General features: G+C 36.3%; 1 protein-coding gene across 2 annotated transcripts; it reads left to right on the top strand.

Annotated features, from left to right (window-relative positions):
• Positions 1 to 21,096, top strand: LOC144629175 (uncharacterized). Of its 2 annotated transcripts, XM_078487388.1 has the most exons (14): positions 10 to 112; positions 529 to 581; positions 2,927 to 2,961; positions 9,601 to 9,679; positions 10,451 to 10,513; positions 11,341 to 11,366; positions 11,445 to 11,556; positions 12,517 to 12,579; positions 12,785 to 12,837; positions 15,113 to 15,158; positions 15,648 to 15,674; positions 16,811 to 16,842; positions 17,753 to 17,792; positions 20,645 to 21,091. In XM_078487388.1, exons 1-14 carry the CDS (start codon positions 73 to 75, stop codon positions 20,729 to 20,731), a joined length of 756 nt encoding a protein of 251 aa, XP_078343514.1. In that variant the 5' UTR covers positions 10 to 72; the 3' UTR covers positions 20,732 to 21,091. The 2 variants fall into 2 exon arrangements, with proteins under 2 accessions (XP_078343515.1, XP_078343514.1); XM_078487389.1 differs by lacking the exon at positions 11,341 to 11,366 and having other exon boundaries at positions 1 to 112; positions 10,451 to 10,536; positions 20,645 to 21,096.
• The last annotated feature ends 3,441 nt before the right edge of the window (positions 21,097 to 24,537 follow it).

Genomic DNA, 24,537 nt, shown 5'->3' with positions numbered 1-24,537 from the left:
CTCACAGACAGCGACACTGACAGCCAGAAAATTCTATTTTATCGGCTGCAGAGATAAAAAAGTCACTTTGGCATGTCTAGCACTGCTGCCATGATGAATCCACAAGCACGAGGTTAGTAAAAAGTTTCTTTGCATTATTAGAAACCCTAGCACCCTTGTTCGCAACTTATTTAGTTAAAAACAATTTTCGGAAGATTTGCGCGCTGGAAGCTTGCAAATCAAAATTTGTAACAACGCGGAAAACATTAAATTACAATACAGAAGAAATAAAGTTGTATGAATTTGACCAAGAGAATTTTTTTCTCTCAGGCATCCCATATTAATTCTCGCAAACGATTTTATTTTTGCCTCGGACCGCGCGCCCGAGCCTTAGCAACTCATTGTATCCCTTAGAAACGCGAAATGCCCTCCCCTTGCTTCTTTTTTGATATATTCGCTTTTTTCTTTTAAAATATTTTGTGTTGTAACCTATATAAATAATTTCAGCTGTTGTGATATGAGAAAATGGAGTTTTTTCTTTGTTCACAGAGAAAGCTGAGCTGAAAACAATGGATCCCGCAAAAGATGTAAAAAAAGAAAAGGTATAAAATTTAAACATTTTGCCTTGCATTCAAAGAGTTATCTTGCTGTGCGCTCTGGATGAAAAATAAATAAATAAATAATTACACAAACAAGATATAAAATAAATAAAATTAAATAATTAAATAATTAAGTACGATTAAATAATTCTACGGCTCGAATATTACAGCTTTCAGTCTAAAATTTGGCATGAAGCATCTCTGTGTGACTCTTTATAACCCTACATTTTTGTTTTTGATGAAAATCTTTCGAGAGCCGAGAAATTAGCAATTCTGTTCAACGTGCCCATACATTGCTCTGTAATTAATAATGAAATAAGTACCATTAAATAATTCTACGGCTTGAATATTACATCTTTCAGTCTAAAATTTGACATGAAGTATCTCTGTTTGACTCTTAATAACCCTACGTTTTGATTTTTGATAAAAATCTTTCAAGAGTTGAGAAATTTGCGATTCTGTGCAACGTGCCCATACATTGCTCTGTAATTAATGATGAAATAAGTACCATTAAAAACTTCTACGGCTTGAATATTACACCTTTCAGTCTAACATTTGGCATGAAGTATCCCTGTTTGACTCTTAATAACCCTACGTTTTGATTTTTGATAAAAATCTTTCAAGAGTTGAGAAATTTGCGATTCTGTGATGTACCTATACATTGCTCTGTAATTATGTATATCATCTCTGTGATTAAATAATTATCGCTCGAATATTACACCTTTCATTCTAAAATTTGGCATGAAGTATCTTTGTATGACTCTTAATAACCCTACATTTTTGTTTTTAGTGTGGATCTTTCAAGAGTCGAGATATAAGCAATTCTGTGCAACGTGCCCATAAATTGCTCTGTAATTGCATAAATTTAAATCATTCGCTACGCTTGAATATTATTGCAACATGCAGTGCAGAAATTTGGTGGAAATTATCTCTGTACGACAAACTAAAACAAAGCGATTTTTTAGTGTTTTGCTTACTCATAATCGAGTAATTTAACATGTTTTTTTAAAGCGCGTCCAAATATAATATCAGTTAAAATATACAAAACAAAATATTTTGTACCATACAAAGTTACGATAGCTCAGTTGGTAGAAAACACTTCTACAGAAGTTGTGTATGCCTTGGTCGTTGGTTCAAATCCAATTGGAAGCCATTTTGTTTCTTTTTTCTCTTTTTTTTAAAGTCAGTATGCCGTTTTATTTAAAAGTTTAAAGGCTGAACAAACGCAACAGTAAATTTTTATATTTCAGTATGTTGAGATCGAACGCCGGCTATTTCAGTGAGACTTCAACCGCTGATGTCAATAGAATTGGAACGTTTGTAGTGCAGAAAAAAAACACCACCGAGAAATCAAGCTATGCGAGCGAAATGTTTGTTCGTATATCTTTATCTTAATTTTGCTGGGCAAATGTCCCAAGTGTGTGCGTCCAGCAAAAATTGTACACAATTTGAATCCTTTGCTGACTAGGAAGCTAGGAGCTACGTTGTTTGATATATAAGTGGTGTAGAGCCACTATCGTGCATGTTTAGAAAGTTAAAGACTATCGCACCTTTTAAATAAATATTAGCGAAATTTCACAAAAGTATGAGCGAAATTAAACATTTGAAAAAATAAACACACTTCTAAATTTCAAAGACATGTTTCGGACACTCCGTATCCATTATCAGTATGAAGATGTTTCTTTCAAAATTTGACATTTACACGGGCACACGTCTCAAAGAGGATATCCCGCTCCGTATTGTCTCCGTGACACTCCCCGAATAAGTAGTACCGCTCTACTTTTCCTCTTTCATAGATGTGGCGTTCATGGTATTTTCTAACTACATGTAAACGGATGATTTCGGAGAGTCAATAACAGTGAAATAATGTTAAATGTTATAACCGACCACGAAAATCACAAAAAAATGATTGTCACTATCTTGTTTGTGCGGTTGCCCCTAGATAAATAAATAAATAAATAAATAAATAAATAAATAAATAAATAAATAAATAAATAAATAAATAAATAAGCACCTCTGAATTCAAGAACCGCGCAAAACTGGTACCAGACCTCGACCCCAGGATCTTTCAGACTGTCAAATCTAATATGGCGGACGATGGCGGACTTCTAGCTTCAGATTGTAGACGATCAACGGTTTTGAAAGCGACCAGCCGTTCCAAATGTTTTCTTGTCATCCTAGTACAAGAATTGAAACAATCTGCAAATCATAATAGCTGTTTTTGTGCAAACCTTATAAACTGAAGCGTTTGTAAAAGACCATAAATACGCACGACATGACAGAACTTGATTTTTATTAGCTTATTGACCTGAGATTGCCTGAGATGTTTTGCTTGTTTTATTTTTTAGGAAGAATCAGCTCGTCAACAAGAAAAGGACGCTGCGTAAGTAGTTTACACCTAAAGCTGAATACTACAAATTTTCATTCCCCGTTTCATTGTTCTGCAATGTTGGATACAGGACAACTCGGATTAATATTAATCCTAATGATTATTATAATCCAGTAATAGATTATTATAATCCAGTAATAGATTATTATAATCCAATAATAGATTATTATAATCTATTACTGAGGTTTGAGCCGTGCCTTAATCCATTAGGATTAATATTAATCTTATGTAAGATTAATATTAATCGGATTAATATTAATCTTAAGCGCTACCGACTGGAATTTTCGAGAAAAAAATTTCAAAACTCCGATTTCGCATTTCTTCATATTCAGTCAAAAGAAACCCTTTGGTGAACTATTTACGAAAATGACATTTAAAATTTTCAAAGGGTTTTTATATTTGAGAAAATCGGCAAAAGGTTAAAAGGCCGTTTTCGCGTCCCCGCCGCCATAAAATTTTGTCGAATTTTTGTGGGTATTCAAAACACTCGTACGGAAAGAAGGTTGAACGTATGAAATTTATGTTTGGCAGGTATGCGGGGCATCCAATATACTACACAGAAACCTAAAAATATTGCAAAACGATGCAATTAAACAGATCTTTTTTAAAGCCCGAAAATTGGTATTTTGAGCACTTTGGTAAACACTTGAAACAAGGGTAACTTTGGTGGCAAAAATCGTGTCCTGGTACATCGAAATTTGGAATTAAAAATAGATCGGCGTCAAGTACTATTATGGTACTGTAACATATAAAAAATCCAGCCCGGGTAATTGAAAAACCACCCGTTGAGAGAAGTAAACGCATAGTAAATATTTCATGTATTGACTACAAAAATTGTCACGGTCACGCAACACTAGTAAACACATTTCGATCTGATTTATTCAATGTGTTTTAGTTTTGCTCACTTTGGCTACAGTTTATGCTCGAAAAAGTCTACCTATCTTATGTATACTTTACTGTTTTGTATTCATATAAAAATTAATTTTAGAGGATGGGATAATTGATCTGACCGCAAAAATACAAAGGTCAAGTTTCGTGTCATATTTACCGACTTTGCCGCTCACACTGTGTAACTCGCACTGTGAAAGAAATAAAACAATTCAAAGCGAAATGTCTTCACAAAGTAGTCTCGAAGCGTGTCATATTTTTATCCTGGTGGTTCTGTTTCATTAAATTACTAACTATTTAACACTGGTAAAAGTTATTTTTAGTTCCGGCTGTATCGATTCTGTAAAGTTTTTCGAATACCTCAGTCTGTGTGTCAACAACATGAATTTTGCAAATACAGTATGTGTTCAAAAACAAGATGATGATCTTATCGACAAGCGTATCTATAGGAGAACATCGAAAAATGAAGTAGCTGTGTTCAACTGCTTGTATATTTTCCTTTAAAGAGTGCGGGTCCTCGACTTGATATTATACGTCAGAACTAATACATGTACATGTTTACCAAGAACTGCAAGAATTGGAATTAGATGTCTGTCTGAATGTCTGTTGATTTCCTGTTTAACAATAACAATAAAAAAACACTCTTGGCTATAAAGCAAAAGATACTCTACCACCAACAGCAGCTTACCATACATGTCCAAACATAACAAGTAACGATTCTCGGCTGGTTGAGCAAATACCAAACACATTCGAAAAGGCGATCTCCACAGCCGTTGTTAGCCGTCGTCACGCTCTCCCCTTCGCTCCACTGTTCCCAAGCTGTCTGCCTTTCTCCCGTTTGCAATTTTTACACAGGTTCTCTGACTTTTTACCGCATTCACAACCAATCTCGACTCACTCTTTGTACCTCCAGACTCTTAAAGTCAAATTCCATCCTTTGGATAGCGGGGAAAGGGAAGGTTTTATGCGGGTGTTGGGTGGGGGGTGGGGGGGGGGGATGGGGGTAGGGGGTCAAGGTTTATTTTGTCATTGATCTTATTGTCCCACAAAGTGACTGACCAGATTACCTGGTGTAATCAGTTACCTTAAGGTTTAAGATGGTAGTAATTTTAGCGATTCTTTTTAGCAAGATTTAGCGACAATGTAATTTAGCGATTATCAGATTTTTTTAAAAAACTGAAAACAGCAGGCCCTAGAAAAAAAGATACCCAGTGTAAACCAGTATTTCATAAAGTAATAGCTAAGATGGAAATAAATGTTCAGTAAAAGAACAGAATCACTAGACGGCATTGTCAGAAAGAACAAAGTTTCGATATCCATTTCTTAAAAGAATTTTTGATGTCGACTATGATTAATTTATTTTCCTTTGGGGAGGGGGGAGGGAGGTACTAAAATTTAACGAGTATTAAATTTGACGAAGACTAATTTTAGCGAGTACTTTTAAATTTAGCGATTTTCGTGCTACTCGCTTAAATCACTAAAATTAGAAGCCGTTAAAAATTGCACCCTTGAGGTATGTTGTACTGACAGCAGCCTGGGAACTAGCTAAGGGTTGGCCCTCAGCCCTCAGATACTGAGGTGGACAGGAATTCAGGAAGAGAGGTTTAACTTAAAAAAAAAAAACAACAGCGACAAAAAACCTTGTAGTAGAGAGAAGAAAAGGACCAACCTTGCAGAAAAAAATTGGTCGGAAATCATTTCCTGTCTCCACTTCTCAGTATTTGAAGGTTTGCCCCTTGCCTTATTTTAGGATATGTGGGACGATTAAATGCAGAGGGCCACACAACGTTAGGAAGACTTTGGCACAATTCTTTGTCGGATCTCACGTAGCTTGGAGATGCGTGTACTAGAAGTCACTCGAGGTGTATAAAACAGTAATTTTAAATGCACGGCTAGTACGACGACACTTAGTATTGGACAATTTATTAGGAGCTAGCTTATGTGTACTAATTATAACAGTGGCGGATCCAGACCTTTAGGTAGGTAGGGCCCCCAATCATCCTTACCTGAAATTAGCTCTTGAAGATGATTTTTCTTGGTCCCGTGGGCCTCGGTTTAGCCTAAAAATAATGGGGACCAGGGCCCAATGGCTTCTCCCCTTGATCCGCCACTGTTTTTAATAGTTGCAGACGCAACAGAACACAGAGCATTTTAACTTGGTCCCGCATTCATGCAACTACATTCCTGGACAAGTTCTTGCAACAGGACCACATAAAGAGCCCTTTTCCTCACTTGTGGTACAGGAACAGCTAGTCCAAGTTCATTGCAAAAGAATTGTAGCTGCCACAGATTTTTCTTCGAAAGAGAGTTTGCCTGGACCATTTCCCACACAAGGGCCTGGCCTAAAAAACAAATTCTGAAATCGCTAAATTAAATAGTCACTAAATCTTGCTCAGAAAAATGGCTTAAATAAGTAGCCCCTAAAAATAGCAACCTTAAGGTAACGATTACTTCTGCAATTCTGGTAATCTGGTCAGTCACTTTGTGGGACAATAAGATCAATGACAAAATAAACCTTGACCCCCTACCCCCCCCCCCTCCCCCCGCCCAACACCCGTATAAAACCTTCCCTTTCCCCGCTATCCAAAAGATGGAATTTGATTTTAAGAGTCTGGAGGTACAAAGAGGGAGTCGAGATTGGTTGTGAATGCCGCAGTAAAAAGACAGAGAACTGCAAACGGGAGAAAGGCAGACAGCTTGGGAACAGTGGAGCGAAGGGGAGAGCGTGACGACGGCTGACAACGGCTGTGGAGTTCGCCTTTTCGAATGTGTTTGGTATTTGCTCAACCAGCCGAGAATCGTTACTTGTTATGTTTGGACATGTATGGTAAGCTGCTGCTAGTGGTATAGTATCTTTTGCTTTATAGCCAAGAGTGTTTTTTTTATTGTTATTGTTAAACAGGAAATCAACAGACATTCAGACAGACATCTAATTCCAGTTCTTGCAGTTCTTGGTAAACATGTACATGTATCAGTTCTGGCGAAAAATATCAAGTCGAGGACCCGCACTCTTAAAAGGAAAATATACAAGCAGTTGAACACAGCTACTTCATTTTGCGATGTTCTCCTATAGATACGCTTGTCGATAAGATCATCATCTTGTTTATGAACACGATTTGCAAAATTCATGTTGTTGACACACAGACCGAGGTATTCGAAAAACTTTACAGAATCGATACAGCCGGAACTAAAAATAACTTTTACCAGTGTTAAATAGTTAGTAATTTAATGAAACAGAACCACCAGAATAAAATATGACACGCTTCGAGACTACTTTGTGAAGACATTTCGCTTTGAATTGTTTTATTTCTTTCACAGTGCGAGTTACACAGTGTGAGCGGCATAGTCGGTAAATATGACACGAAACTTGACCTTTGTATTTTTGCGGTCAGATCAATTATCCCATCCTCTACAATTAATTTTTATATGAATACAAAACAGTAAATTATACATAAGATAGGTAGACTTTTTCGAGCATAAACTGTAGCCAAAGTGAGCAAAACTAAAACACATTGAATAAATCAGATCGAAATGTGTTTACTAGTGTTGCGTGACCGTGACAATTTTTGTAGTCAATACATGAAATGTTCACTATGCGTTTACTTCTCTCAACGGGTGGTTTTTCAATTACCCGGGCTGGATTTTTTATATGTTACAGTACCATAATAGTACTTGACGCCGATCTATATTTTATTCCAAATTTCGATGTACCAGGACACGATTTTTGCCACCAAAGTTACCCTTGTTTCAAGTGTTTACCAAAGTGCTCAAAATACCAATTTTTGGGCTTTAAAAAAGATCTGTTTAATTGCATCGTTTTGCAATATTTTTAGGTTTCTGTGTAGTATATTGGATGCCCCGCATACCTGCCAAAGATAAATTTCATACGTTCAACCTTCTTTCCGTACGAGTGTTTTGAATACCCACAAAAATTCGACAAAATTTTATGGCGGCGGGGACGCGAAAACGGCCTTTTAACCTTTTGCCGATTTTCTCAAATATAAAAACCCTTTGAAAATTTTAAATGTCATTTTTGTAAATAGTTCACCAAAGGGTTTCTTTTGACTGAATATGAAGAAATGCGAATTCGGAGTTTTGAAATTTTTTTCTCGAAAATTCCAGTCGGTAGCACTTAATAATAAATCTCAACAACTCAATCCTACTCCAAGGCTTCCGAAGATTGACATTATTTAACGATCTAAGGCGGCCTTATCAATATCTTATGCATTCTTGGACCCTTTTGCTTGGTATCTAATATAAAACCCTAACCCTAAAGATATTTTTTTTAATAAGTGTGTAGATAGATAGATAGTAACTTTATTTATACACGGTAAATTCATCAGAAATACAATTATAATTATAATTCTGTCTGTGATCAGTGACTTATGTCCTGTCAGTCCTGTGTTGCAAGTCTGCAGTGTGTTTGTCATATGACACATTTATCAGATCAGTCAGATAGTCAAATAGACGTATCTGTTATCCGAACATTCAGGGAATTTTATCGGGATTATAATAGAGATTAATATTAATCCGGATTATAATATTAATAATAATCGAATCCTTCCAATTTTTTGCCGTGCCTTAATCTATTACCGGATTATAATAATTTATTACTGGATTATAATAATCTATTACTGGATTATAATAATATATTACTGGATTATAATAATCCTATTATAATCTATTATTATTATAATCCGCGGATTAATATTAATCCGAGTTGTCCTGTGGATAGTACAAAATTATGTGCCCAACTCCCCGTGCATGCACAGTTCATGGGAATTAAAACGGACTTTTCAAGAATCGTTTGATTTCAGTTTTCACCCATTATTTATCGTACTACAAAATGGACGTGTGGACCATTTTGAATAAAAATTAGAAATAAGATACAGTCAGGAAAAGTAGCTAGATTAAGCTATAAAAGCTAAAAGTGATGCAGAAATGGTTTTTATAGTTTCCTTTACAGCATTTCATTGTTTTGTTTATTCATCAGGCCCGTAGGGTGGATTCTGTTAAGGGGAGTTCTTTTTGGGGGGGAGTATTTTTTAGCGCCGGAGGCGCAAGTCTCTATGGGTGGGGGCAAGCCCTCCCCCCTCTCCCAGGAAATTTTGCAAATTTAGGTTCTCTCAAGTGCCATTTCCTGCATTTTGACATCATTTCTGAGGTGGAATGCATTTTCCTTCAATATTAGCTCTTCAGAAAGTAATTTTCATTGTAAAAAAATTCTAATATTCTCAGAAATGAGTGTGTGCATTTAGACATCTTGAAAATTTGGTTTCTGATAAATGCGCATGCTTGCTTATCCAGCCAACTAACGCTAGTTCTGATTGCCGCGGGCGCCACGACAAGGATGGAAAGCAAAACGAACATCAATTAACCAATCCAAAAGATTAGAACTTCTCATTATAGTACCAAAATGTTGCGGCTTCCTCCGATAATCCTGGCAAGGAAGGAAGTCGACCGTGTAATCGACCGGTCACAGTCTTTTGACTGTTGTGTAAATTTTTTTTATCTTTTCAACCCTCCAAAAATGCCGACTTCAAAAGTTTTAGGGGATTTGTTCGAACCCCTCGAACCCCCCCACTCTACGGACCTGTTCATTGCTCTACTCCTCTTGTGCAAGATAGCTTGCTTTAAGTCAGAATTGCCTTTCAACAAAATAATAATAAATGGACCCCAAAGTTAGTCTCTAAAAACGCAATATAATAAATTTTTTTACATGTTGTGGTCTTCGGCACATTTCAGGGTAAAGGAAAACATTGATCTACAGGCAGAGATAAAGAAACTGGAAATTGTTATTGAGCAGCAGAAGAAGAAGATATCAGTGAGTATCACATGTAGATCAGTAATGTATTAAATTGATCCTTCTAAGTAACCTTTTGGAGTAACTTTCTATCATTACATTTTCCGAAGAGGGTAATTCAGATTCTTTATTAATTTGAGCAATGTGGTTCATCTTTGTATAGTCGACCCTTTTTAAGCATCCACCGTTGCATTACAGTGCATGACATACATGCAGTGCAGTACAGAGCAGTGCAGTACACTGCATTACACTACACTGAACTACACTGTACGGTAGTGCAAAGCAGTGCAGTGGGCACAGGGATTACAACCTCTACCTGCAAGCCAGTTAGTGAAGATCACTTTGCACGCATAATGGGGCCCAGGGGGGTACTCTGGCTTGTAAATGACGGGGATGATCGGATGAAGGCAGAACTCAGGACCCCAAAAAATCCCTAAGTCTTCCGACATTACCCAAAAAAATCCCTGGACAAAAAATGACTCCCCTAAAAATCCCTTGTCAAATTACCCCTAAATTGCCAGGAGGGGCATAACGCTCGAGTTTGATTATTCATCATACCATAAATACGCCAAGGCCGCGCCAAGCACTTAAGTTCGTTTTTAATACCCCAAAAAATCTCCTGTTTGAATCAAGTCACCCAAAAAAATACTTGCCAAATTTTCCAACACAAAAAAATCCCGGAATCGAAAATTTCCACCCCCCAAAAATCCTTCGATCATCCCGTCATTTACAAGCCGGAGTACCCCCCCCCCCCTTCTTAAAATTAAAATAGTAATGTTTATTTTTTTTTAGGAACTGAGGGACAAAAACTGGAAGAGCAGAGATGCCATTGCTACCATGGAAAGAAAGCTGAAGGTATTTCTTGCTGCCATGTTGGTGTCTTCTGCACAGGCACCAACATTATTATATGCTTGGTCATGTGTAGAAGATTTATACCGTGATCACCTAATAGGAATTAAAGGGCCTTTGTGCACTTTGTTTAAATTATTGACACCTAATGCATCGAGGATATTACACAATGGCAAGAAGATAATGAATAAAATTTTTACATGTATGTTTGAGTGGCAAAAACAATTATTTTATGATTGAGTGATCATAGGTTCATCATCACGAATGATCAGTGAGATATTGTTTTTGCCAGGAGAACATAGTTAACAGTTTATATCTTTGAGCCAATGTGTAATGTTTTTTTATTATTATTATAACTTAGACAGAAACAACCGAAGTGTCTAAAGCACAAACCTTTATTTGTAAACTCTTTCACTTCCGTTGCTGGAATTTCTTAAATTTTTCTCCTTTGGTCTGCTTTGCAAGAAACTCCTTGAATTGTTTTGAATGACATGTAAAGTTTCCTTCTTCATGTTTGTACTTTCCTGCTCCTAAGTGAACGATTTTATGTTGGTTCCAGTGACCTTTAGTTTCTCTATCGCTCACCATCTTTCAACAAAGTTTGGCAGCGGTGCAATGTCATGACAGAAATGATCAACCTCATTGATATCCTCACAAGTGAGGATATGGAAAATACGCCACTTCAGGCCCAGATGTAATTAAATTTTATGAGTGGTCTATTTTCCAGTAAAACACTTGCGACTATAAAGTATAATTATATTAAAGAATTAGACCATGCAATACAAAAGTTATAAATTTAATGTTATTTTTATTAATTCATTCTTTTTTTGCAGGAAAATGTCACCACCAGTGCACAGAGGTAAGTTATTGACTGTACAGTCTGACACTTTTAATCATGATTTAATTACTTATTATCATGCTCATTGGTGAATTTCAGCTTAAAACAGAAGGATGAGGCTAACATGAAGTTAACCAAAGAGCTCGAGAAATTTAAAGACCAGCTAAAAAGCGCCGAACGCTTTATCGAAAGTGAAAAGAAGAAAAACTCTGTGAGTATTGCATGCAGGCCATCATTGATCAACAATTATTTTAAAAGGTAGGGACACACTAGGCAACAAGTCGCAGTGACAGGTCTTGGCAACAAGTCGCTCCGTGTGTACTGCTTCAAAACAAGTCACTGCGACAAGGTGCTTGTTCAGTGCACACGCAGCAAATTTGGAAGAGTGGGAGTGGGAACTAGTTTTTCAATTCAATATCAAAATGGCGAAACAACATGACAGCTCTGTCATTGGTTTATTTATATTTTGTCCCAGGGACCTGTGACAGAAGGGTGCACACTCACTGCAGCAGCGAAAACGATTATCGCAGAAATTCACCATGTCACACAAGACATCATGTTGCAGCAACTTGTCACCACGACATGTTGCAGTGACTTGCCACCTAGTGTGTCCCGACCTTTACTGGTATCAATAGACTATGTTGTATAATCCCAGCTTTCCCAAGTCATTGCTAACAGTGCAGTACAGGAGAAAGAGAATGTTGTTTTAAATATTGTTACATGTTGTTATACAGTCAACTCTCTCTACAGTGGACACCGCTGGGTCTGGCTCTTATACTTTGTCGCTGCAAGTATGTGTTGAACTTTCGCGCTAAAAGTTCAACACATTCCGGTTTTGAAATGGCTGAAAGATGGAATGAAAACTTCTTCTGACAAACTGATCCCGATCTGTGTCGATATGCATAAATTTGCAGGTTCACTTAAATCATGTCTGGTGTAAAGTTTGTCTGTTCTCAGTGTTTACTGTGAGCATTCTGAGCGCGAAAGTTGCCGTCATGGTCTGCTAAACTTCAATGTTTGATGACGAATCATACCACGTTTGATACCCAATTAGATCATGTTTCGGCGGCGAGTGTTCACACTTAGATGCAAGCGATGTTAATCATACAATCCCATGTAACTACAAATAACACTAGTTTCCTTTCAATTTTTTATTTATTTATTTGTTTAGGATTTGAGAGAGAAAATTTGGAAGAAATGTGACGAAAATAATGTGTTGAAAAAGAAGATGAAGGTAATTATAACACTTAATATTACACTGTTAAATGGAATGCGAAAGCAAAAAGCAGGTAAAATCACAGAACAACATTGCTTGATGACATGTAAATTTGTTGGTGGCCAGTTACTGTTAAGTGGCATCAGGAATAAACTGACATTCCTTAAAGCGGCAAACTGAAAGGTTGAAGGTTTAATTTTTTATATAACATCTTATTCAACAGATAACTGGAAAAGAAAATGAAAAACTTTTATCAGAGAAGAGGGAACTTCAAAGGTATGGTAATTGTAGTTACGACGTCTTTTTCCCTGATGATTTAGTTTTAACAGCATTGCATCAAGCTGGTTACCACTTTTGTTGATAGATAAATACCCCCAATAATGGTCAACGCTTTCACTTCCTATGATACGTGTATCTTCCTATGATACGTATTGTACAAAATGTTTGCACATTCATGTAAGTACCATATTTGGAATATCACAAGAAAAAATAGACCAATTAAAATTGCAATATTTGAATTAAATTCACAGTGCATGCCAGCTCGTGCAAACTGGCATAATCTTGTTTTTGAAAGATAAATTTTGCTCAGTTCTCCCACTTGATCATCCTTAACTAGTCTGGAGAATTTCATGTGGATACACTTCATGAATTTCTTTTATTAGTTTCTGTAAGAAATGTACGGCTCTTATGTCGAAATTTAAGTAATTAACTCCCTGCAAAACCCAAAAGTTGTCAAATTGATGCGTGTGTCAACAACTATGTAAAAGTATTGGTGTACAAACTCTTCGTCTTTCCAAATATGATACTTGGCAAAAGCGAATATTCAAACGCTGTGAATGCGTGTAACATGTTTCAACCCTGATGAGTTTCTGCTATTAATTTAAACTCATTCCTAAATAAACAAACTACCGTTTTTGTTTAGCAGTTACTTACTGGTTAGTCTATAGGGAGCTCCTGATCTTTTATGACATACACATACACTTACAACTAAACACTGTCTAAAAAAATGGTCACAAAAGTGTCAATTTGTGAAATTTACACAAACGTTTCGGACATAGCCCTTCTTTAAAGTGAAACCGGTTTCAATTTGTGTACATGATTGCATGTTAGATTTAAATGGCCCAAGAGTGCGCAAAAACCTAAGCATGTGCACCCTGGAGCTAAAATGAAAACACTGTTCAAGCCCTGTGGTTGCATTGTACTGAGCTTATAAATGCTCTCCATTTCACTTTGCTTTCGTCACGCTTCGGACCCGGAACACATTCTGACTTATTCCTCTAACTTGAATGTATGATAGAGGTTTGCCAGAGGAATTAAAATGTTCTACCGCAGGCCTAGGGAAGCTGGGTGTGTTCTTTTCAACACTTCAAACTAAGGTGATCTCGAAATTAAATGGCTCATGGAGAGAACGGCAGGTTTCCCCAATGTAAATCCTTGGACATAGATGGCATGAGATGCAGTAAACAATGTTCTCCAATTGGCAGTTAAATTGCTTGCAGATGGTAGTTGAGCACTTTGGTACACGTGCATGAACTTCAGACGTAGTGTACTGGAAGCTACGGCATGGATGTTCACACGCGAATGTTCCTGGTTTGTCTGTTACACAGCGGTCAGAGGAATGAACCAGGAGATCTCTTAAGCTGCAATCTCGTCGATATGCAACAATAGCAGGGGCACCCAACGGAATATTTCGTTAAAATATCTGTTCGGAAGACGATTTGAGATCTAGAATTTTCGGAACATTCATTGTAAGCTTTTTTGCTTGCCTGCCTTTCCTAGGATTTTCGAATATCTAAAAAATGGTTTAATTGTTCATTTTTAACGGATTTTTACTCTAAAAAGGTCACCTAGAATTTCGGGGGCCCTTCTCTGGCTGGAATGGTTTCGAAAAGGTAAGTTTTGATCCCTATAACTTTCGGATCACTAGACTTTCAGCTAGGAAATCCGAACAGATAAAAAAATTTTAGGGGATAAAAATATGCCTATATCTACCGTTTAAATACTAAAATACGTTCAACGGTGCTATCTTTAAGTGGTTTTGAACTATATTCTCGATGGGTGCCCCTGCAATAGGTGGTGCTGGAAATATTGCTGCAGTCGCTGGGTCACTCATTAGGATGTTAATTGTGAACGTGTGTGAACTTAGAAAGGGTACTAAGTAAGTACCAGAGGGATCCTTTCTTCGCTGTGCTGGACACGTTTCTCTAGGCTTCCCGGTGTGAGATGGAATTACTCTAAAATTGATCATTGCGCAGTAGATCGGAAGGATAGCCACGGTCTGCAAAGAAGGTGTTCATTTCTTCACATTTTTCAACTAAATCAACGTCCTCTAAGCAGAGATGGCGGAGGCGAAGTAACTCGGTGTAAGGAATGCTGTTTTTGCAATGCTGAGGATGAGATATAGGTAGTTGTGGGCGTCGGTTTGTGTGCGGTATTGCATGATGAAGTGCATCTGCATACATATCCATTTTGATAAGGCAGTTTGTTAAAGTTTAAATTTATTATAACAGGAAGCTTTATCAGCTTTTCTTTGTTTTGATTTGCCTACCAGGTTGAAAGGGGTATTGCAGGACGAATTACATCAAGTTCAGGAGGCCGTAAGTTGATAATAATTACCAACTACTAACTAATTACAAGTTGATATTCTTCTCAGTTGGAAATTTCTCTAGAACTGTCAGTATACAATAATAGACCTTAGTCCCAATATAGCTGCCATGTTTGTTTTCACATTTATAATGTAGATTCACATGATTTTGAAGGAAAAAAACAAGTTAAAATTAGCAAAATTATGTCCCACGTCTTATTCAGAGACATATTGTTTATGCCTGATAACTTCTGTCAGCCTGGAATGCTTTGCTTTTGGCATTGAAACAACTGCTTGTAGTGTTACATATGTATGGACATACGACTGATATTATAGTAATAACATTTATATTTGTTACTAATAACCTTAATAAGAAATCATTATTCCATACAATAACCTTGGGTCTCAGATCTGGTTTTAGTGCATAAATTATTAAAATATAGTATTAACTTAAAATATATTTTAATATGCCATCAGGTGAATTAAATTTTTATTTCTGCAGAATGCGCAAATTAAAGAGGAAGTTAAGGTAATTACAAAGATTTATATATGCTTTTATATTGTTAACTCATTTTTTTTTCATGAAACAATAAACTTACCTACCTACATAATGCCGACCGACACAACCGCCCACCCACCCACCCACCCACCCACCCACCCACCCAACTACCTTCCTACCTACCTACCTACCTACCTACCTACCTACCTACCTACCTACCTACCTACCTACCTACCTACCTACCTACCTACCTACCTACCTACCAACCTGCAAGCATACATGTATGTACATGATGGGCACCCACAAATCACGTCATTGAGAGACCTTGAGGAAGGTGACCCCTTCACTGTGCTGAAATTGGACATTTTCTAATTGACCTAATGTTTTACAAACCACAGAAATACAATTATCATAAAATATTTGAAACCCAAATGGGATTGCAGTTTTTATTTGTGGTGTCATTAAATCCAAGGTAATGTTTTTAACTTAAAAGGCTACGTACTTCAACTGAATGATAACATTCGCATCTTTTCTTTAATAGCTGTTATAACTATTAACAAGTACTCCAAAATGTATTTCAATCGACACTGGCGTGGCTCCTTTTGAAACTGTTTTTTAAACATTCCTCTTATAAGTCCCTCCGTTTGTAAGCCCACCCAAAACCTCCTACAAAGTCGTAAAAGCACAGGGCTTATAACCGGAATTTTACGGTATCTGACCAGGGACCCGATTCTCAAAAGCCTCGAAAACTTTCAGGGCTTTCCATTTTTTGGATTATCTGTATTTTAAAAAGAGAGAAGTGTATAGGCCTGAAAATTTGTATGAAGGAAACCTCTAGTAAATAATAAAGATGGTAGATTTTTTTTTCTGTTTGTATGAAAAATATCATGAAATTAAACAGCTCTGCAATTATTATTATTATTTTTTTTTATTTTTATTTTAATAAGGTTTATGGCTTTGTTTATGGCTTTTCGGGTGCAAGAACTTTCCGGGACCTTCGAGAAACGGGCCCCAGGAATTAAATATATATTTGAAAATGGAAAACACCATTTTGAATCTTTTGTTAAACATTCTATGAAACCCCTAAACATGCAAGGGGTAAAAAATTGATCATTGTGGTACTTTAAGAAAATACATTCTCACTGTGACATTTTTTTCTGAAACAGATGGTCAGAAGGCAAAATATCAAATGCGAAAGGTAATTTTTGAACGTTACAAAAATTTTTCTATTTATTAATTAAACAATTATATTGCAGATAAGGATTTGGTGATATCCAGAATAATCGAGTTCAAGGTAATTGTTATCAGGTGGGTTGAGTCTGATATCCATACTAATATCCATAACTTGATCATCCTGATATCACAAAACCAAATCAGATATTAAATGGCGCAGTTCCAGAAAATATCCACAGCCACCCATGAAACGTCTGTCTCAATGAAAATTCTGAGGCTGGGCGGGTCTCAAAAGCCAAAAGTTTAAAGGGAAATTGGTTAAACTGGAATTTCCCAGAAGGGTTTGGAATTCACACTAAAAAACCTCAAGTGGGAGGGGTATGGATATTTTCTGAAATGTCAACATGATGTCACTTATTAATAACATCATTTTAAAGACAATAACAGCAAGCTCACTGTTGAAACGCAAAGGGTTCTGTGCTCCAAAACTTTGTTACAATTTTTTGACTTTTTCCTTACTAAGTTTGTGTCTCTATCTACAATTACTTAAACCAAAATTGAGTTGATATTTTGAATGATAAACCAAGTACCCTAACAATGAACAGACTACAATCGCGTAGTCCCCCTTTCAAGAGGCCCTGGCAGGAGGAGATCCTCTGTGGCGCTTGTGGCATTATGTCGTTCTCTGGCTAGCTACTACAATTTCACTCTCTACTCTTTCTATCCATGTCTACCATCTACACTGTAGTTTCTTCCACCGACCTTCCTCCAACAATGGAATGAAGATTTGCTACTTTGTCTCAGGTTTTATTTTGCAATCTTTGAATGTCGATCTGCTACTAATTTCATCTCCTTTGTGAAATAAGTTGTACCAAGAATGTTGCATTGATTATTTTTTTAAAAAAGAATTGCGTTACAATTTTGTTTCTTTACAGTGAGCTCACTGCGACAAAAAAAGAGCTGGAAGCACAGAAAGTAAGTCTGCTGATGATTAACACACTATTTTCTGTTGTAGTTTTTTATTAATATTATTTATATTTATGTATGTAATTTATCACAGTGTTCACTTAGTCAGAAAAGAGAACACCTCGCGGCACAGTGGTGTCAGGAGTTCTGACTCATAAGCTTGTCATTCTACTCATCTCTGGTGTAACAGTTGCTATTGCTCTTTGAGGCTGCAGTGCTAGCTCACGGCACTGTTTCTGTTGTTTGTTTTATTGCTTACAGTGGAACCCCAATATAACGATCTTCGATATAACGATATTCCCAATATAACGATGAATATTCTACAGTATGTCCCGGCAAATTTTACAGTAAAACATATGGGACGGAACCCCGATATAACAATCTTCGATATAACGATATTCCCGATATAACGATGCGAATTTAGCAGATTGAACGTAAAATCTTTCCCGATATAACGATATTATCAGTACACAGTCACAAAACATCGAATTTAATGCAATAACATTACAATAATCGAGTAATCTCTAACGTTTCTGTAAACAGACTTGCACGATGATATTCGAAAATGATACTGTGTCCTAAGCCTCTTTATCAACTTTACCCTCCTTATCCTCCTTTAACATGCACTAAAAAGTACTTCTTAGGTTTACCCCGATATAACGATATTTTCGGTTATTTTACGGCCATATTGTTATATCGGGAGTTTTGATGTAACGATTCCTCGATATATACTACTTATTAACTGAGAGTGAGGTCATTACAGGGGAATCTCAGACCGAGGCCTTGATGTATTGACCGAGCGACAGCGAGGTCAATACATCAAGGTCGAGGTCTGAGATTCTCCTGTAATGACCGAACGGACGAGGTAAATAAGTTATTTATTATATGGCCTTTAAGCACTATTCAAAAGAAGAGTATAATCAAGGGAAAAAACAATGGAGGAAAAACTCGCTCTCGCTCTCTGTGGCTCTCTTCGTCGCTCATACTAAAGAAGTATCGGTATGCTTATATTTTTCTTTCAGTTATTGAAAAGAAAGTTATATTTTGTCGGCATTTTTTGCTGTTTTTGCCCCCTCGCTAGTAGCTTTTACTCACAACTCAAAAAACCGTCGAGCCGAGAAAAATTTTCATAATGCCCGGTCATTACAAGAAAATAATGCCCGCTCAGTAGCCAATCAGAGCTCGCGTACTATTGTAGCCGTATAATAAAACAATATAATTTTACTGCTCCCTTGGCATATCGTTATATCGGGGTTCCACTGTAAGTATAACATCCACTCATGTGAGACCTTGTGAGAGCTAGGAAACCTAACCCACCATAGCTAACATGACTGATCAATTTCTGAATGCTCCCATAAGGAAGGTTTCTATCGGCTGTTAGCATAACCACACTGACCTACTATTGGTAATCCCACAATCTGATTGGCTACACAGGTGCCTACTATCGATCCGTAGAAGGCTCTCGGAGTGCGCGCGTAGTCTTCGCTGATTTTATCAATCAAAACCTTCAAATAATCAATTCTAGCGATATTCTGAGTTTAATAGATCGGTCAGTGGGTTATGCTAACACAATTAGATGGCTCGCTCTTGGTTTCTACCGGCTTTTGATAGTTGGCTCGGGGCTTCGCCCCTCGCCAACTATCAGCCGGTAGAAACCTCGAGCTCGCCGTCTAATTGTTAAATAGTTGGTAAGGGAGCGATAGCCGCAAGCCAACTGTCAAAAGCTGGTAGAAACCGAGAGCGAGCCATCTTATTATGGTAATTGTTTTAGCATAACCCAGTGACTGATCTGTTAAACACATGATATCGCTAGAGTTGGTTTTTTAAAGAATTTTTTTGAAAAAATTTAGCAAACAACTGATCATGCACTCTGAGAGTTGTCTAACAATCAAAAGAAGGCATCTACAGTATGTAGCCAATCAGTTTGCCAATAGATGGCAGCTGGGTTAAGGGTTAAACAATATATAGTAAGAGTGTTTCTGTAGAGGAGCTACCAGCTTACATTTGTATATTTCCCCTGCAGGAATTTGATGTTCTTAAAAAATTTAATAATTATTAGCCCGAGCAGCAAAGCTTCGATGGCTATAATTTTCCTAGGGGCAACTATCAGACCGATAGTTCTGAGACTAAAACATTCTATTATTTTTATTGTTCACCACTAAATGTTCTTCCACGCGCCCTTTCAAAAACGTAAATTTAACAGACAAAACAAAACCAGGCAAGAAACCCACTTAATGTTAGTAGTGAATTTGGTTGGGTTTTTTGTCTCCAGGCAGTAGCTATCCATACTGGCATTTTTCTCAGACGAGCACTATGGGCTGATAGTACCCCCCATGAATGAACACTATCACTTCACATGATCAATTCAAACCAATCAAAGTCAGAGAAAACTTATAATTTAGAGGTATATTAATAGTGCCCTCTGCGCATGAACACTATCGCGTCATGTGATAAATTTCAACCAATCAGAATCGGATAAAATTTAGTGGTGAACTATAAAAAGCATTATTATTCAACAAATGCGCGCGCTGCCCATATATGGTCAAAATATTAACGCTATCTGTCATCCATACATAACAGATATCCTGCGATATACATTGGCTGCGATTATTTTTCCGAATTCTTGTAAAGCGCGGCATAATTACAGTTTTTCTTTCTGCAGAATGTGCGTAGTTGACAATTTGTTGAATAATAAAACAATTATCCTGCTCACTCTTGTGGAATATCGTCTAATTTTAGCCAACTCGGCCTACGGCCTCGTCGGCTAAGTATCAGACGATATTCCGCGCGATTTCGCAGGATAATTGTTAAATAGTTGAGTTTAATACTAACAGTACATACTTTGCTTCTCCTTTGTTTAGAAAACCACTATTGCAGGAAGACTTAAGAGTATCTATAATCACTTCACGCTTCCAAACATCTTCCTCGCGTCAATTCCATTTTTATAATGAAACTTCTACTGTTTATTTTACAACTTCTTTTGCTTTTTATTAATTACACTAGTTACCGCTACACTCTCCTTTTTTAATAGATAACGTGCTAAACATTGTCAGTAACTATTTGATTTTTTCATACAACTACTATTTTTCAACTAAGCTTAATTCTGTTTAAAAAAAGAATGTGAGTCTGTGATATAGTTTCTTGAATTCTTTAGATCAAGATTTAAGTTCTTGCATTGATGAGATTTCATCTTTTTCGGTATTGTTATTTTTTTTATAAGCAGATCATTTTCCTTTTCCTTTATAATTGGAATCATTCTCGCTTATCTTCTTTATTATTGTAATAAGACCATAATAAGACCAGCTAATGTAATTCATTTATTAACATTTATTTTCAGAACAAGATATATTATTTTAAGTTAAGGTTTTAAGTCTATTTTTTAAAGTTTGTTCTTTTTTCAGAATAAGACCAACTATGCAATTCAGTTATTTACTTTATTTCACAGAAAAACATAATTTCCTTTTTCGTATAATTTAAATTTTCTGATGAAAATCATTTTTCTTTTCTTTTTTGTAATCAATATGTCTTTGTTTTCGTCACTTTTTTTATAAATAAGACCAGCTATGCAATTTACTTATTTAGTTTTGTGAACCTTTATTCTTCAGAGGAATATTTTTAAATATTCCCAATTTTTGTTTTAATTTTTGTATGCAGATCACTTTACTTTTATTCCTGTAATCATTATGTTTTTGTTTTTGTTCGTTTCTGTTGTTGTTGATTTTTTTAACTGATGAGTCCAGCTATGTAATTCAGCTGTTTAATTATTTGAGCTTTCATTCTACAGATCAGTATTTAATAAGCTCTTCATTACATTTTTTCCTTTTTTTTATGCAGATGATTCACTTTGTTTTGTTTTTCTTGTAATCATTATGTTCTTTTTATTGCCCTCACATGTGTCATTCTGCATAAAAAATATCCTCTAAAAGAAGAAGAGCTACAAATTTTTTATCACTGCCCTGCACTTTTGCAACATATTTTCTGTTCTTGTTTTCTATCCTTTTACCATTTTTATCTTTACAGCTTTAGTGATTTTAGGTTGGTCTGTTCCCCCATGTATAAGGGAGGGACAAGATGGGGGAATTCCTTTCCCGAACTGTACGCTCTATCTCGAGCCCACTGGAATCGCTAACCCTCGCCACAGCTCTAAGCTATCCCATACCTTAATCCTAGCACCAGCCCCTAACCTTCATTCTACCTTGAACCTTACTGTACCCCTGTGTCTATCCCTAGCTCTACCCCTTTTTCTAGCCTTTAAGCCCTTACCTGAACTGGGAGGAACCCAAACCCTTTTATTCCCTTGCCAAGCGTAAACCCTTGTCCTAACCCCATAGGGTGTTAGGCAAGGAGTTAAGGCAAGGGTCCCCATTCATTGGTATTTCTCCCTTTCCCTATCCCTTGCCTTTAACCCCTTGTCCTAACCCCCTAGGGTATTTCTCCCTTTCCTATCCCTTACAGGTTTCCCTTGTCTTAACCCCCTAGGGTGTTTGGTAAGGAGTAAAGGCAAGGGTCCCCCATTCATTGGTGTTTCTCCCTTAGAGTAAGGGCACCCCCTACACCTCTCCAACCACTACCTTTCCTCCTAGTAAGGGTAAGGACATAAAGGCTAGGAACAGGGGTAGGGCTTGGGATAGCCATGGGGTACAATTAGGTTCAGGGAAGAGTAAAGGTTAGTGGTTGATGTTAGGATTTAGGCATGGGATTGCTTAGAGCTGTGGTTGGGGTCAGGGATTCCAAGGGGCTTAGGTTCGGGTTTACAGTTTGGGTAAGGGATTTTCTTATCTCATCTCTCTCTCACACTTGGAGGAACCGATTGGTGTGGAATTGCTTTAATTGTTAGAAATCATGGTGCAGGGATAGAAAACACCGGTATTGTATTAATCTGGCTTATCAAATTTATTTAGTTATTTTTTGTTTTTTTGTTTTATCAAAATTTATCAATCAAAATCCTGAAAAAAAAAATTGTTTAATTATTGTTTTCATGTTTTATTTAATTTTTCTCCAAATTGCATACGTTGGTCTTATTTAAGCAGATTATGATATTTTTTATGATAAAAACAAAATCCTGGTTGTTTTCATTTTTGGATTACATGTGGATACATTTTTTTTTTTTATAAAAGAAACAAAACAAAAAAGAAAGTATTTTAAATTAATTTTATCTTTCAGAATCCTGGAGCAAAGTTTGTTATCATTAAACTATTGGTTTTATTTTTTGCATACGTTGGTCTTATTCAAGCAAAGAATACGTTTTTGTATATTATCTAAGTTCATCAATCAAAATCCTGGAGCAAAGCTTTGAAATTCTTGTTTTACATTTTAATTTGATTATTCTTCAATATATTGCATAAGTTGGTCTTATAAAGGCAGAGAATTTTATGTGGTTATATATTTCATGATAGAAACATAAAACAAAAACAAAAAACAAAAAACTCAAAAAGCACAAAAAAACACAAAACTTAAAAACAAACAACAAAAAACAAGTGTACTGGTAATTAAACAAAAAAAAAACTGTTGTTTTTTTGTTAATTTGTTTAAGCTTTATAGCTTTATTATAAATTCTATTATTTATTGTAAAGTGTGTACTGTAGTCAGAAACAATAGAAGCTGTGTTTTGGCAATGTAATATCTCCCCTCATAATAATCAAACCAAAGATATTTGTAAAGTTATGCGATTATGAAATGTATTTTCCATAATTAATCTATTTAATGTAAATATGTAAAGGTTTCAAATATTAAGAGTCTAATAAACATCTGTGAAACATTTCTGCTTGCATTTTGTTGGTACAATGAGAAGTGGTACGACTGTAAAGTGATACTGTATAGTGTTTTATAAAGTGGAACCCCGATATAACGATCTTCGATATAACGATATTCCCGTTAACTGTAATGTTACAGGCTCTTAAAAGTTTAATTGCAGATAATGCAATTTTGTGTCCACAAGTTTTCGGCTACAACAGCGCACCGAATTAAATGATTATATAACCTAGTGATGAATCATAACCTCTTTTGCGTTATGACAAGAACGAAATTTTCGATTTAAATAACTGCTCTAAGTTATTTGCTTCTAAGAGAGTGAAAGTGTGAAATCTAAACTTTGAAACGTGCAATCTTCATTTTGAGAACAAAATTTCAAAATTCGCTCTTGTCATAACACAATAGGGTGCGCCAAGTTCATGTTCCTCGCGAATCAACTCCTGAAATTCTATATCGGCGAAGAAAACTTGGACACAAAATTGCAGGATTTTCCTTTTCCGAAGACCTTCCGAGTCAATGTTTACAACCGACGTGTGCTATATTCGCTGCTTTGAATCTAATTATGATAATTCGCTTTGTTTCAGTGCACGGTACGTAAAGCTGAGAACAATACCGCGTAATTACTTGTACAAAGAACTTTAAATAAACATCGTCATGAATATTTCGTTTGTTGTCGGCTTTAGTCTTCGCAGTTCGTGCATACTCTTTAAATAAATACATACATAATGATCTCAAGGGTCCTCCGCGACCTTAAGGACGCAAAAACTAAAAGGGGTTAAAAGATTACTTCTCTTGTCCATGTTTTTGTTCTCTTAAACAAAGGCTTTATACTGCAAGCAAATTTTGCACAATGTTTCCGTTTATAGAAGTATTTAAACTTCCAGCTTATTACCCACATGTGACAGGTTTACCAACCTACAAAGAAGTCAAATGCTTCCTCTGAGGCATTTAAAGTTTACAAAATCTATTCTAACCGATCAATATTCAGCCTGAGCTTCTACAT

This window comes from Oculina patagonica, chromosome 10, assembly GCF_052425735.1.
Source record: "Oculina patagonica isolate OP01 chromosome 10, crgOcupat, whole genome shotgun sequence".
Lineage (NCBI taxonomy): Eukaryota > Metazoa > Cnidaria > Anthozoa > Scleractinia > Oculinidae > Oculina > Oculina patagonica.
This window is presented reverse-complemented; position numbering and strand designations above follow the sequence as displayed.

Bases quoted from the DNA above. Each gene is read 5' to 3' on its own strand.
- LOC144629175 (XM_078487388.1), top strand. From the start codon at position 73: ATGTCTAGCACTGCTGCCATGATGAATCCACAAGCACGAG. The intron at 9,680-10,450 runs GTGAGTATCACA...ATTTTTTTTTAG, and splicing joins AGCAGAAGAAGAAGATATCA to GAACTGAGGGACAAAAACTG. The intron at 12,838-15,112 runs GTATGGTAATTG...TTTGCCTACCAG, and splicing joins GAGAAGAGGGAACTTCAAAG to GTTGAAAGGGGTATTGCAGG.